This window comes from Anolis carolinensis, chromosome 1 (genome assembly GCF_035594765.1).
Source record: "Anolis carolinensis isolate JA03-04 chromosome 1, rAnoCar3.1.pri, whole genome shotgun sequence".
Lineage (NCBI taxonomy): Eukaryota > Metazoa > Chordata > Lepidosauria > Squamata > Dactyloidae > Anolis > Anolis carolinensis.
In genome coordinates, this window is record NC_085841.1 from 21953228 (window position 1) to 21968372 (window position 15145).

Sequence of the window (15145 nt, forward strand, 5' to 3'; positions counted from 1 at the left end):
ATTCTAGAAGTTGTAGTTTGGTAAGGGACAAAAATATAATAATAATAATAATGAAAGTTACCTCCCAGTCTAGACACCAAGAAAGCTTTAATAATTATTATAATTATGATATTAATAATGATGATTAAAATATGCATTAAAAACACTTTTATTGAAGGTTGGCCTTTTTTAAAAAAAAACATGTACAAACATTATTTTAAATGTATGGCCAGCCTCCTCTAACTGCCATAATAATATTCATAATATTATAATGTAATACAATATAATAATAATAATACACTATTATAATGGTATATTTATATTACATGTAATATTAATATTACAATATAGTGTTATAGTACAATATAGTAATATATAATGCTTATATTGTGCTATACGAATAATATAATATATTGTATGTACATATGACTTGTAAGCCGCCGTAAGTTCCCTTCGGGGTAAGAAGGGCGGGATATAAATGTCACTAATAAATAAATAAATCTTATCTATCATAAGCAAACCTGGACTCTCACTAAACACACAGAAGAAATAATTGTGTACCCAATTTTAAAATACGAATTTTAAATCAACATTTTACAAATATGGATGATTTTAATGTGTTTAGATCTTTATTTATTTTGTTCTATGTGTTTCAAATGCTTTTATGTTTTTATTCTAACTCTGCTGTACCCTGCCTTAAGCCTAGAGGAGAGGCAGATAAGAAAATGTATTATTGTTACCGTATTTACCTACTTCAAAAAGATGTACAGTACGCCCTTCCTATCAACAGAATCTGAATGCATAGATTCAACCTTCTGCAGCTTGAAAAGATTCTACACACACACATACACAAAACCCAAAGGTTTTTGATTTTGCCATCTCTTCCAGCAGGCCTACCCAGCCAATTTTAAATGTGAAATTTAAACTCACGACTTGTGTCCACTATATTTTAATCTTTTTGTGTATTTTAATGTATTTTGTAGAAATATATTTTAATATATGTATTTTGTACAATTATGTGTTTTAACTATGTTGTAACCCACCTCAAGCCACGAAGAGAGCCGGGTAAGAAATAAAATTATTATAGAGGACACCGTTTTAGTATGCCATTTGTACTTTGGCACTCTTTGGCCTTGTAAAACTACAATTCCCATAATTCCATAGCTTTGGGCCATGTCAATTAAGGTGGTATCAAACTGCATTATCCTGACAATGTAGATGCACCCTGAGACTAACAGACTCTTGCCATACTGGACTGCATGAGGCATGTAAATACAGGATAGTAGCCTTGAGACCTGCATTCCATTTCAAGAGTATCAGTCAGCACTTAATATCCATTCTTTTCTCTCGTTTCCCACTCTATTTTGTTTAACATTCTAATAGCACTCAACCGTTTGAACAATTTTGAGGCCATCTAAGTGAAAACTATATAACCTGCACCCAATAAATTATAACATTTACCGTTATTGTGAAGAAAATTACTAGTTTTTTTGTAATTCTATTTGCAAATTTTATATTTTTCCCCTGCATTAAGTAATAGGAGAAATATTATATGGCTCAAGTGTTGGTTCATGTTCTAAATACATGGGATGTTTCCATAGCACTTTCTTGATTTGAGAAATAACATGTATTTCACCAGGTTTTTTTCTTTCTCTATTTCTGAATAAAAATTAATTTAAAGTAATAATTGAACTAGAAGTATGAAGGTATCAAATCAAAAGAAGCTGTTTTCTTTAGCTCTTGAAGAAAGAATGCACACTGATGTCTAAGCAGATCAAAAACAGGTAGTCTTTATTGAACAAATCCCCACTGACTGGAGGAGTCTAGACTTCAACGTGCATTTGGCGTGGGAAGGTTCACATAGCTCTTCATGGGTGGCAGGGGTCTGATCTTGCGTCCTGCCCACCCTCCTTTCCGGTGCCACAGGCCACTGCTTGGTCGCTTTCCTAACCACCGGTTTCGACCCGCTTTCCCAAGGATTTGTTTGTTGTGGTCAATATTGGAAACTCGGCCTACTGTAGCCATGCAAGTCTCCAACACCTGTAGGAGTGAAATAGACAACAAAGCAGGACATATCAGAAACTTTCACTGTTAGTCTCCAGCACATTTTTGGTTTGCAATCATCATCATATTCCTTCAGTGGTTCTTAATGATGCTCAGACCTTTTAACGAGCCACCTGCTTTTTAAATTGGGGGTTTTCAGTTGCTTCCAGGTCCATGTTTTTCCCAATTAAGGTAAATGTCTATTTTTCATCATAATTAGATACTACATCTGCTTCATTTATTGTTATATATTTATGTTGTAGATTCCAGAGGAAGGAACTGGCAAAACCACCTCTGAGTACTCCTTGCCTAAGAAAATCCTATAATACTAATGGATTGTCATAAGTTAGGAGGTGACTTGAAGGCAGATGGACACAAGTTTCTTGTTTATTGCCTTAAGGCCATGTTGCAAGCACAGGTTATATATCTGGAGTGGGCAACACCACTATGTAGAGACCACTTTTTCATTCCCCCACACCATTTGCAAATAGCACTAACTCTCACTGTACTGGTGGAATGTTTAAAATTGCAGCTTAGCTTGACACATTCTAAATGGTTCCATTAAATCTGATTAATGCCAAAATATGCTAAATAATGAAGGGAATGTGCTTAATAATTTAGACTTAGTTCTCAAATCACTACTTTTTGTATAAAACATTTGAGGTTTGCTTAAGATGCCCTTTGGGGGAGATAAAGTGAGGTATAAATAAATATAATAATAATAATTAAGATCTGTAAAATTGTGTAGCAAACAAAGTCTTCCTAGTACATAGTAAATCTCAGTCTCAGATGTATAAGCATTCAAAAGAACCAAAGGTATCATCTCTTTAGTCACATCCTTGATCCTTGCATGCTGTGGCGCAGGCTGTTGAGCAGCTGCTGCAATAAATCACTCTGACCATGAGGTCATGAGTTCGAGGCCAGCCCGTGGCAGGGTGAGCACCCGTCAATTAAAAATAAAATATAGCCCCTGCTCGTTGCTGACCTAGCAACCCGAAAGATAGTTGCATCTATCAAGTAGGAAATAAGGTACCACTTATAAAACGTGGGGAGGCAAGTTTAACTAATTTACAACTGGAATGAGGAAGTGCCATCAGAGTGGATGATGAAGCAGCCTGTGGCCAGAATTGAACATCCCCTCAGGAGAAGGTTAACTTGCCTCTGAGTCTGTCTGTCTGTCTGTCTGTCTCTTTCTAGGTTCGATGTGTTTATGGGCATTGAATGTTTGCCCTGTATGTGTATAATGTGAGTCCCCTTCAGGGTGAGAAGGGCAGAATATAAATACTGTAAATAAATAAATAAATAAATAATTTTTTAAATAAATGGGGTGCTGATTGGACAGGGAAATACTAGATCTGTACTCTAAGTGGACGATGCTTGAAGCATTTGCTTCATGTCCACCACATTATCTACTGGCTGCCGATATGCTACCGAGCCCAATTCAAAGTGCTGGTCTTGACCTATTAAAGCCCTAAACGGTTCTGGCCCAATTTACTTATCCGAACGTATCTCCTCATATGAGCCAATTTACTTATCCGAACGTATCTCCTCATATGAGCCAGCTAGATCCCTAAGATCATCTGGAGAGGCCCTGCTTTCGGTCCCACCTGCCTCGCAGGCGCGGCTGGTGGGAACGAGGGACCGGGCCTTCTCGGTGGTGGCTCCCCAGCTGTGGAACACCCTCCCCACAAATATCCGACAAGCCCCAACTCTTCTGGGTTTCAGAAAGGCTGTGAAAACATGGCTGTGTGCACAAGCTTTTAACGAGTAATATGATAACGTCGACATGGTCCGATTGAAGGCTGAAGCATGAGGTTTTTAGACAAATGGATCTAATTTACTTATGTTTTAATTTTTATAATGTATTTTAATGATGTATTTTTATAGTTTTAATTGATTATATGTACTGTTTTTTGTTTTATTATTATGTTCTTGGCATTAAATGTTGCCAACTGTGTAAGCCGCCCTGAGTCCCCCCGGGTGAGAAGGGCGGGGTATAAATTCTGGAAATAAATAAATAAAATAAATACATCTGCATCAGATACAAGAGAAAATGCACAATCCACACAACTGAAGAAGAAATTTTAGTATAACTCTCTTCCCAACACAGGCAAACATCATGACATTTATGGTTTTAAGGCAGCTAGTTCTTGATGAATTCGTTCCAGAATTGAAGCACAAAATAAATGGTATACATTTCATGCCCCATTCAATGAGCAGATGCTATGCAGACATGAAAGCTATTTGGTAATCCACCCTCTGCTGAAGCTCCATAAAATCCTAAAGCCCTTACCTGCATTTGTCTCTTGGAAGGCAACTGTATGATGGCTGTTCCACTCACTTTCCTTAACAATACACCACAGGTGCCTAAGATGGTATGCAAAGAGCTCATCAGTTGAATTGCAATGTGTTTTGACCCAAACTACAGCTAAAGTCACACTGAGTGAGAGCAACAGATAAACCGCTTCCTCATAGCTCTTTCCCAATCAGTTACTTTCCCAAACAACAACTCCCAGAAGCACCACCACCATCCCAAGTAAGCATGCCCTTTAATGGAAAAAAAGCATTTAAAACAAATATCTGAATCAAATACAGCTGTCCCTCCACATTTGTGGATGAAGCATTCACAGATTGAATTATTCACACTGTATTTACTACCATTTACTACCACACAACAAAAAAATATAATATCTCGGCATTTGTAGGTTGTTCACCATGATTCTATGGTCAACTTCTGCTTGAAACTGACCACAGAATTGCACTGAAGTACCTAGAGAAGTGTTCTCTCAGGCACAAGAAATAGTACTTGTATTTTTATTAATATTCAGTGTTTTCACGTTCATGGGGACCCTGCATCCCTAACCGGCACAAATGTGGATGGACAATTGTACATACTTGAAACCAGAAACCATTAAGATAAATAGTTGGCCTGTGAACTGGACCTATTCCACTCTGTGCCAGCCACGCTATGGCCAGGCCTCTAGAAACAAACACATAAGGAGAACTTATAAGTACAGCAATATTTCGTGGAAAAGATTAGTACAATGGGGACAACATGAACTGAACAATGGAATCTATTTCTTTAATAAAATTGCTGTGTGTGTGTGTATGTATGTATGTATGGAATTGATCTGACTAGCTTTCCTTCCAGCATTCATTCTCCCCAATCTATCCCCACAAGAGCTCAGCGTAAGAGGTGAAAATTAACTAATATTGTTGTATAACTTTCAGAACAGCAAAGAAGCAGAACTGGTTCCATACATTTTCAAAGCTTCTAGAAGTTTAACTTCTTCTTTGAGAAGTAAATGGGAAAAGGAAAGGAAAACAACAAAATACCGTCCAAACTGTCCCAATTCTGACCACATGTCCATTTTGCTTCAAACCTCCAAATGTTTTAGCCTCTGGTGAATGCTAACCTGCTGCTCGAATATACTGTGCTCCTTTCCCAGGATGACTTTCCAAGTTGTTTATTAGAGTCCCTACTGGTAGAGCTCCAACAGGATATGCATCTCCTTCTTTAGCTGAGACTGAAAGACACAGATTACACCACAGGTAACATCTAACACACCAACTGTAACAGGTAGGTAGGCTTGTGCAGACCAAATGATCCTTAAAGAAACGTAGTACCAAGCTGTTTAGCATTTCAAAGGCTAAACAAAGACAGATAGATAGGCATATCAAATGTTAATGTATCAGCTGTTTTAATTCATGCTTCCAAGCTCTACTAAAAGTGGGTATCTAACTTGTATTCTCAAGCCTTAGAAAAGAGAGAGCAGATAAAGTTATCATCTAGAATTTTATCTACTGATCCAAATTTTCTTTCGCTTAAACCTTTTGCCAAGAGAAATTGATATTTGCTCTGAGATTACAGCTATTGAATAATCACAAAGCTCAGTATAACATGTTTTTGTGATATTTCAGAGAAAGAAGGGATTCCGCTTTGAATTCACTCCTGCTCACCTGCCATCCTGCCTATGTGTCCTGATGTTTTGATGATGTCACCAACTTCCATGTTTTCTGTTGCAATGATCCAGCGTTTCCGCTTCCCTCCAGCTACGAGAGCTATATCGGCTGACCTACGGGGAACAACAACAGAACCACCAAGAAATGGTCAGACTCACTATCAGAGAAAAATATGCCATGCAAGTGAAGCATTTAGTGTTGCCTCCACTCCACCCACTCTACACACGCTTCAAAAACAATTCTGTGTGCTCAGTCCTTATTTGATTCTTAAGAATGAAGAAAGCACACGGGTATTCAATTCCAGCCACGTTAAAAGAATGGATTTCTACAGTGATTTCTATGAGTTTGACTTCTGCCTCAATAGGAGTATAGCATCTAGATCCAGGGAAATCATGCTACCCCTCTATTCTGCCTTGGTCAGACCACACCTGGAATACTGTGTCCAATTCTGGGCACCACAGTTGAAGGGAGATGTTGACAAGCTGGAAGGTGTCCAGAGGAGGGCAACTAAAATGATCAAGGGTCTGAAGAACAAGCCCTATGAGAAGCGGCTTCTCATGAGCTGAGCATGTTTAGCCTGCAGAAGAGAAGGCTGAGAGGAAACATGATAGTCATGTATAAATATGTAAGGGGAAGTCATAGGGAGGAGGGAGCAAGCTTGTTTTCTGCTGTCCTGGAGACTAGGACGCGGAACAATGATTTTTAAACCACAAGAAAGGAGATTCCACCTGAACATTAGGAAGAACTTCCTAACTGTGAGAGCTGTTCGGCAGTGGAACTCTCTGCCCCGGACTGTGGTGGAGGCTCCTTCTTTGGAGGCTTTTAAGCAGAGGCTGGATGGCCATCTGTCGGGGGTGCTTTGAATGCAATTTCCAGCTTCTTGTCAATTGTTTTAATGTGATTAAGGGGGTGCTTTATCCAGACAAGCATAAGAATACCTCTATAATTTTTACATCTATTATTTTGTTGTACAATGTACAATAATAAAAGTTATTATGTTCTATTTCTCATTCCTAATCTGTTCAGATTTTATTTACTTCAGTCAATAGTCAATAGTATTCAGTGGGTAACAGGCAGACTCGGTACTCATCAGATTTCTGTTCACCAATGTAGGCTTTTCCCTCTAAAAATTCTGCAATGCTACAGGTCCTGGAATTACCTCCCTCTCACATTGTTGTCATCATGTGCACTGAAGAGCATTTGGAAAACTAAAGTGAAATTTGCATGTAAGAAATTTTGCCCTTAAGGAAACTGAGTGCTACTCACCGGCATGGATCATACCGGACCTGAACGACTTTCTCATCAAATGGACCAGGCTCTGTTCCTTCTTCATAATTCAATCTTCGGAAATCAATCATACGGTAACACTGCTTCCTTCCTCCCCCAATTCCATGTACACTGATACGTCCTTGAGATAGACAAAGAGCTTATTACTAAGCATATATGACATACAAATATTATAGTCTAATAAGTGATAAGCAAAAATTACTATCCTTGAGAGTTTGCTTAATGGTCTGTATCTTTGGAGAGTATGTCATACAACTCCAGAAACTTCTATGTGAAGAGTAGCCTCAGAGGGAGACCAACCCTGAAAGTGGCTGAAATGTGTTGGGTTTTTTAAAACAAATAAATCAAATGACCATGTATTAGCACATGGAGCTCTAATAAATAATAATAACTTTATTTATATTCCACCCTATCTCCCTGGGGGAACTCAGGGCAGATTCCCACATACAACGGTAAACATTCAGTGCCTCAATAAACAAACAAGCATTGACATAATAATCCCAGCAAAATACCACGTATGAAAACATTAGAACCTAAGATCAATAAATTAGACCAAACGTAATCAAACACAAATTATATAATGACATAAAATCTAAACATAAAACATAAAAACATCCACCTCAATTTACAGAAGCCGAGTTCACAAAGTTGTGTGGTTGGGTTGGTTGTGTGGCCTGAGGTGGTAGCTGGGATAAACATAAAACTAGTAGAGCCTGTAAATGAAGTAGTTCTCAGCCAGTTCTCAATAGTGATCTCTCATTGTCTAATTCTCCTCCTCTCGATATGCTAGTGAGCAAAAGTAAATCTTCAGTCGTTTTTTGAAGGAGAGGAGGGAGGAGATAAATATATGAGGGGAAGTCATAGGGAGGAGGGAGCAAGCTTGTTTTCTGCTGTCCTGGAGACTAGGACGCAAAACAATGGCTTTAAACTACAGGAAAGGAGATTCCAACTGAACATTAGGAAGAACTTCCTAACTGTGAGAGCTGTTCGGCAGTGGAACTCTCTGCCCCGGACTGTGGTGGAGGCTCCTTCTTTGGAGGCTTTTAAGCAGAGGCTGGATGGCCATCTGTCGGGGTGCTTTGAATGCGATTTTCCTGCTTCTTGGCAGGGGGTTGGACTGGATGGCCCATGAGATCTCCTCCAACTCTATGATTCTATTCTATGATTCTAGGGGGACAGCTTTATTTCTTTGGGAAGGGAATTCCAGAGGTGGAATTGTCTCCTAATTTGATTTATCTTTGAAAACTATCAGGCAATCTTCCTGCATCAATCTATGAAAGCTGCCAAAAATTGGGCTGACTAAAAGCAAAGCCTCTAGGGGAAAAAGTTGAAAAGTTTTCTAGGTTTGCTACTAATTTACATTATAAGGAAAATGTAATTGATAATTAGAAACAAAGACAAGAAAGAATCCTATTATGAAAATAGGCGTTGAGCACCCCTTATCTGGAATTCTAAAATCCAAAATACTCCAAAATGCAAAATTGTGCACATGGGTGGCTGAAAGAGTGACCCCTTACCTTTCGGATAATTCAATGTACACAAGTGTTGTTTCCTGAATAAAATTATTAAAAATATTGTATGTACAATTATTTTCAGGCTTTGTATATAAAGTATATATGAAACATTAATAAATGTGTGGGTTGCAGCTCAAAAAACCTCTGAGCTATCCAGCTGGAGGATAATGGGAGTTATAGAGTTAAAAAGTACCCCTCTGAAATTTTGCCTGTAACAGGCTCTGGGTGGCCTGCAGCTCAAAACATACCTGTGTGATCTCGGCCTCCTGTTTTTCTTAAAGGAATGGGCTTTATGGTGTACTTGGTCCTGCATTTCCACAGCATATCTCTAGCAGACACCACGGCAGAAGTCCCAATTTCATGGCGGATTTGGAGTTGACTTGCAAGAGAAATGGGCATAGAGGACACAGGTATCTAACGAACAGAAAAAAACAATCAGTAGGCTACTCAAACTTTAGAAAAGAGGAAGCAGATAAACTGCATTCCAAGCATGGGAAAACTCTGTTTTTATTCATTAAGAAATTCTATAATGATAGTAAGATATTGCATATTAAACCCATGCAATAGTCAAACCAGAAAACAATGCATGCAAACCCTGCTAGATTGTACCAAAGACATACAAATTTAGTATCCAGAATGAGCTGATGTCTCTAGAAAGCCCACAAACAGAAGGTGAATGTGATAAATCAGTGGATTTTCACCCTCAACAAGTACTCTCATTTACAGAACAAATAGCATATTAAAAAGGAATTACTGACAGCCACATTGGGTGGAAACTTGGAACTAGAGTTGCAGGATATAAATCTCTAAAATAGTAATTAAATAGTCATATAAGAACATAAAAGCCATGCTGGATCAGACCAAAGGCCTGCCTAGCCCAACACAGAGTGCACTGTAGAATGAATGCAATTTGACACCACGTTAACTACAATAGCACAATGCTATGGAATCCTGGGAGTCGTAGTTTTCTGCCAAAGAGTGCTAGAATTTCATCAAACTACAAATTACAGGATCCTGAAGCACTGAGCCATGGTAGTCAAAGTATGGTCAATTTGCCCAAGTGAAGCCTGCCAATTACAGTATCTGCTTTCTTGAATCCCTCAGGTTGCAACATACAGCTTGATCCTGCTTCTGATACTGGAGATTTTATAAAATCATCTGAACCAGTAATCAGTGTGATCTTCACAAATTTAAAACCTTTTTAAAGTTGTCAACCATTGCTACATGTTGTGGCAATGAATATCACTATTTAACCATTCATATGTGATGCAGTGTCACAAGAATTGATATACAGTATATGTGATCAGTTTCTTGCAGAAGTTGACCACTGGAGAATTTAAGAGATTCCTACAAATAACATTTCAATCTAATATGTGAATACAGTAGAGTCTCATTTATCCAACATAAACGGGCCGGCAGAATGTTGGATAAGCGAAAATATTGGATAATAAGGAAGGATTAAGGAAAAGCCTATTAAACATCAAATTACATTATGATTTTATAAATTAAGCACCAAAAAATCATGTATTACAGCAAGTCTGCCACTTGTTTGGGAGCGTGGCTGCACTTTTGTTGTTGTTGGGCATGTTGACCCGTTGTGCGTTGCTGCCTAGAGAAACAGCTGTGGATCTGAGCGGGAGGCAGACTGCGTTGGATAATACAGAACATTGGATAAGCAAGACTCTACTGTAATCAAATCTGCAAAAGTCAAATACATAAATGTGGCAAGCCAACTGTATAGTTATCCTTATCTTCAATAAATTCATCTAATAACTTTTGGTAAAAAAAGAAAAAAGGATGAGATCTTACCCTTGTGAGATGGGGGCTGGAAGACAGCAGCAGTGACCTAAAGGTCTGGATCAAGCCTGACAGAGTCATAACAGTAACACTTGTTCCCTTCTGTAGCATAGAAAAAATAAGAAGGGAAAGCCAAAGACAGTTTATAGATGCTTTAAATAAAAAAGATGAGCAATGGGGAGTATGAACTTGCATACCAGACAGGATTAAATGCTTCTAACTCAGGGAAATATCAATACTGCTGCACCATTGTACAGCATCCAAACTGAACCAATGGACAATTATTGTTTAAAGAGTGAGGAGTCTCTCTTCATCCCGGGACCAAATTAGGTTTCAGAAAAGTTGAGGCCAGAGATACATTAACTGATGGGTGGGATAGGAAAATGAAAACAAAAACCATTTGGGATCAGGACCTACAGTTTAAGGCACCTTCTACACTGCCAGATAATTCAGGTTATCAAAGTAGAAGATCCATATTATCTGATTTGAACTGGATATTAGTCTACACTGCTATATAATCCAGTTTAAAGTAGATAATGGGAATTTTATACAGCTATGTAGAAGGGGCCTAAGAAGCAGTGATCGAGGAAAGTCCAGAGGACCAGATTGAGACTTACTTCAGACAAGTAAACACAGAGGATATTGCTTTGAGAATTCACCCCATCTGAGAGATTATTTTGCCAAAAATTACAGGGGAAACTCAAAGGACTGCTGTGATGTTTTATTCCCCTATCCATCACACGCAATGAAATTAAGAAAGCAGAATGCATATGGAAGTATAGTCAGAAGCAGTTGCTGGAGTAACACACCGATCTGCAGCACAGTCCAAAGAGACAAATTTCATGGATGTCAGTGATTTCTGCTCTCAAGATCAAGGGTTCTCAACCTGTGGGTCCCCAGATGTTTTGACATTCAACTCTCAGAAATCCTAACAGCTGGCAAACTGGGAGTTGTAGGCCAAAACACCTGGGGATCCATAGGTTGAAAACTACTGCTCAAGAAAGTCACTTCACTTGCAAGAAACTTGCAAGGTTCAGCATCCTTTATCTGTAATTCTGAAATCTGATATCCACCAAAATCTGTCCACATGGGAGGCTGAGATAGTGACACCTTTGCTTCTGGGTTGTTAAATGTACACAGTATATTATTTGAGAACACAGAAATGCTGGACCACTCTAATTATCATGCCAGACTACACAGAAAAGCCATTGAAATCCACAAGCATGTGGCCGATTTCAACAGAAAGGAGAAAACCATAAAATGAACAAAATCTGGTTACCAGTATTAAAAAACTCAGAACAGTAAATAAGGAATAACACTCTGTAAACAGAAGAATTCCAGACATAAATCAATCAGGGGCAGCTAACACTTCCGAACAAAGGATTCCCCCTGGCAGGGCAAAGCCAGGACATGAAGCTGGCAAGGCCATTAATGCTAATCAAGGTGACTAATTACAACATTCACACTTGCCTCCAACAGACAAGCGTTCCTTCTCCCACCCTGGACTTTCTACATACAGTATATATAAACCTTCTTTGATTAGCTTTTCCAAAATACCTCACAACCTCTGAGGATGCCTGCCACAGATGTGGGCAAAACGTCAGGAGAGAATGCTTCTGGAACATGGCCAAACAGCCCAGAAAACTCACAACAGCCCTACACAATAGTAGTTTTAAAAGTATTTATATACGTACATAAGTGTCAAAGCATGTATGTTTGTTGGTTTGTACCACAGAGGTACCTACATAGCTTGATGTATCTTGACCAAACATGGCTCACATATCCTTCATTATCCAACTTAAATTAATTGAGGGGTTTGTACTAAAACAAAACTCTGCATTTTTGGACCCAGAGAAGAGGGAAAGAAAAGGAACAAAGCAGATTGGCTGTTGCTATGTGACGTGTATGTGGTGAAGGAAGGAAGGAAAATATGAAAGGAGGGAAGGAAAGAAAGAGAAGGAAAGAAGGGAAGAGAAAGATCTTCAAAGCTCTGGAATAAATGCATGCAATTGAAGTCCTATGCCTTAAACACCCTAAATGCACCAATCCCTGTCTGATCTTGCAAGCTAAGCAAGGCCAGCCCTGGCTAATACTTGGATGGGAGACCACCAACGAATACCTGGGATTTAAAGGCACACACACACTTACCTGAGGCTAAAGTAAAGAAAGGCTTTGCTTGTGAGTGGACGCACGGTTAATTTCAATTAGGCGGGATCTGTGAGTGAGTGCCAACATGCCAGCCTCCAATTCACCCCAAGCACCACATCGCTTGACCCTTCATTTCTGGTCTGCCTCCCGAAGCCTACTGAGCATGCGCGCCACATTCCTGGGTGGAGCCTCCCTGCGTGCCTCCTATTGGTTAAAATGGGCTTCCGCGTCTCTTGGACTTCAACTCCCAAAAGCCTCGGCTCCCTTGGTCTATGATCAGGCATTCTGGGAGTTGAAGTTCCAAAATCCCAAAGCGTGGGAAATACTGGTTTAGAATAAAGGAGTCGGGAGTCTTTGAGAGCGTAGAGGCAATGCAGTGTGACACCATTCCAACGGCTATGCCTCAATGCTATGGAAGCCTGGGATTTGTAGTTTCATAATATCTCTAGCCTTTTCTACCAAAACATGCCCCTACATTGTCGAATTAATGCAGCTTGACACCACTTGAACTGCCATGGCTCAATGTTATGGAATCCTGAGATCCGTAGTTTTACAAGGTCCAAGAATGCTGGTGCTTCACCAAACTACAGCTCCCCAGGATCAGCTTTGAGCCATGGTGTCAAAATGCATTCATGGGCATGGGCAAACTTGAGCCCTCAAGGTGTTTTGGACTTCAACTCCCACAATTCGTAACAGCCTACCAGCTGTTAGGAATTGTAGAAGTTGAAGTCCTAAACCCCCAGAGGGTCCAAGTTTGCCCATTCCTGGCAATGCTGTGGCCCCCCGACTGTGGAATTCACTACCCATTGAGGCCAGGCAAGCCCCCACCTTGTTAGCCTTTAAGAAAGATTTAAAAACATGGCTTTTCCGATGTGCCTTTGGGGAGTAAATGTTATATACCTCTTTGGTTCTTCCCCTTGGATTTTTTCCTTTAGACTGCTCCACCATTTTATATTCCTGTTCCCTTTATTCGTATGCCTCTCTCTCCCGAGTTTTTAATTAAGTGTTCATGTGGCCCGCCCTGTTTTTTACTGTTTTCTCTGATTTGTGCTGTAATGTATTTGATTATTTTTGCACTGTTATATTGTGTTTTGATAAGTTGTTTTATTTTGTTTTTTCTGATTTGTGCTGTAATGTATTTGATTATTTTTGCATTGTTATATTGTGTTATGATATGTTGTTTTATTCTGTTATATTGTATGGTGTCTGGGCATGGCCCCATGTAAGCCGCCCCGAGTCCCCGCTGGGGAGATGGTGGCGGGGTATAAATAAAGTTTTATTATAGTTTTATTATGTGTTTATTTGTTCAGTTGCTTATGGTACAACCCTTTGTGACCTCCTGGACGAGCCGCTCCTTGTCGGCTGTTGTCACCCCCAGCTCCTTCAAGGTGACGTCAGTCACTTCAAGGATAATAATAATAATAATAATAATAATTTTATTTTTATACTCCGCCTCCATCTCCCTGAAGGGACTCGGGGCAGCTTATATGGGGCCAAGCTCATGTGATTACAATCATTTGTAAATAAAACACATCCAAATAAAATACAGATCCCGGAGAGAGCCCCCACTGTTAGCCCCAGCTTCTGCCAACCCTAAAGTTCAAAAACATGCAAATGAGAGTAGATGAATAGGTACTGCTCCGGCAGGAAGGTATCCGCGGCTCCATGCAGTCATGCCACATGATCTTGGAGGAGTCTACGGACAAGGCCGGCTCTTCGGCTTAGAAATGGAGATGAGCCCCAACCAGGGCCGGTTGATTATAAGAGGCCGCTGACGCGGCCGCCTCGGGCGCTGGCCGCTAGGGGCGCTGTCGACGCCTCGACAGCGCCCGTAGCGCCGCCGACGCCTCCGGTGTTGGCGCGGGGCTTCAATCCCCGCGCCCACACCAAACCGCTAAAAACAGATAGGCCATTTTGCCCTTAGTCGCATGCGCACAGCACAGATAGGCCATTTGGCCCTTAGTCGACAAACTAAGGGCAAAATGGCCTATCTGGCTGTGCGCATGCGCACTGCCAGATAGCCCATTTTGCCCTTAGTTTGTAGACTAAGGGCCAAATGGCCTATCTGTGCTGTGCGCATACGCACAGCACAGATAGGCCATTTGGGCCTTACTTCCTGGTCGCGGCCAGGGCACGCTGGACGGGGGGCGGGGCCAACTCTGGCCCCGCCCCCAGCACTATTCGCCCTGGCCCCGCCTCCCACGCAGCGTGGGAGGCGGGGCCAGGGCATGCTGGGCGGGGCCAGGGCGTGGGAGGAGGGGCCGGTGGCGGGGGTGCTTTTTAGCACCCCCGCTTAACATTTAAAAATATCTCCGGCCGGCCCTGGCCCCAACCCCCAGATTCAGTCACGACTGGACTTAATGTCAGGGGAAAACCTTTACCCTTTACCTTAACTACCACCAGTTCCTCAATAC

At 40.5% G+C, this 15145-nt stretch overlaps 1 protein-coding gene across 1 annotated transcript; it reads right to left on the minus strand.

Moving 5' to 3' along the window:
- Positions 1 to 1743: 1743 nt before the first annotated feature.
- On the minus strand, positions 1744 to 12895 carry mrpl2 (mitochondrial ribosomal protein L2). Its single transcript, XM_003217481.4, has 8 exons — positions 12732 to 12895; positions 10596 to 10685; positions 9035 to 9200; positions 7252 to 7393; positions 5983 to 6098; positions 5439 to 5549; positions 4316 to 4389; positions 1744 to 2019 (listed from the first exon to the last, which is right to left on the minus strand). Exons 2-8 carry the CDS (start codon positions 10662 to 10664, stop codon positions 1810 to 1812), a joined length of 888 nt encoding a protein of 295 aa, XP_003217529.1. The 5' UTR covers positions 10665 to 10685; positions 12732 to 12895; the 3' UTR covers positions 1744 to 1809.
- Positions 12896 to 15145: the final 2250 nt, after the last annotated feature.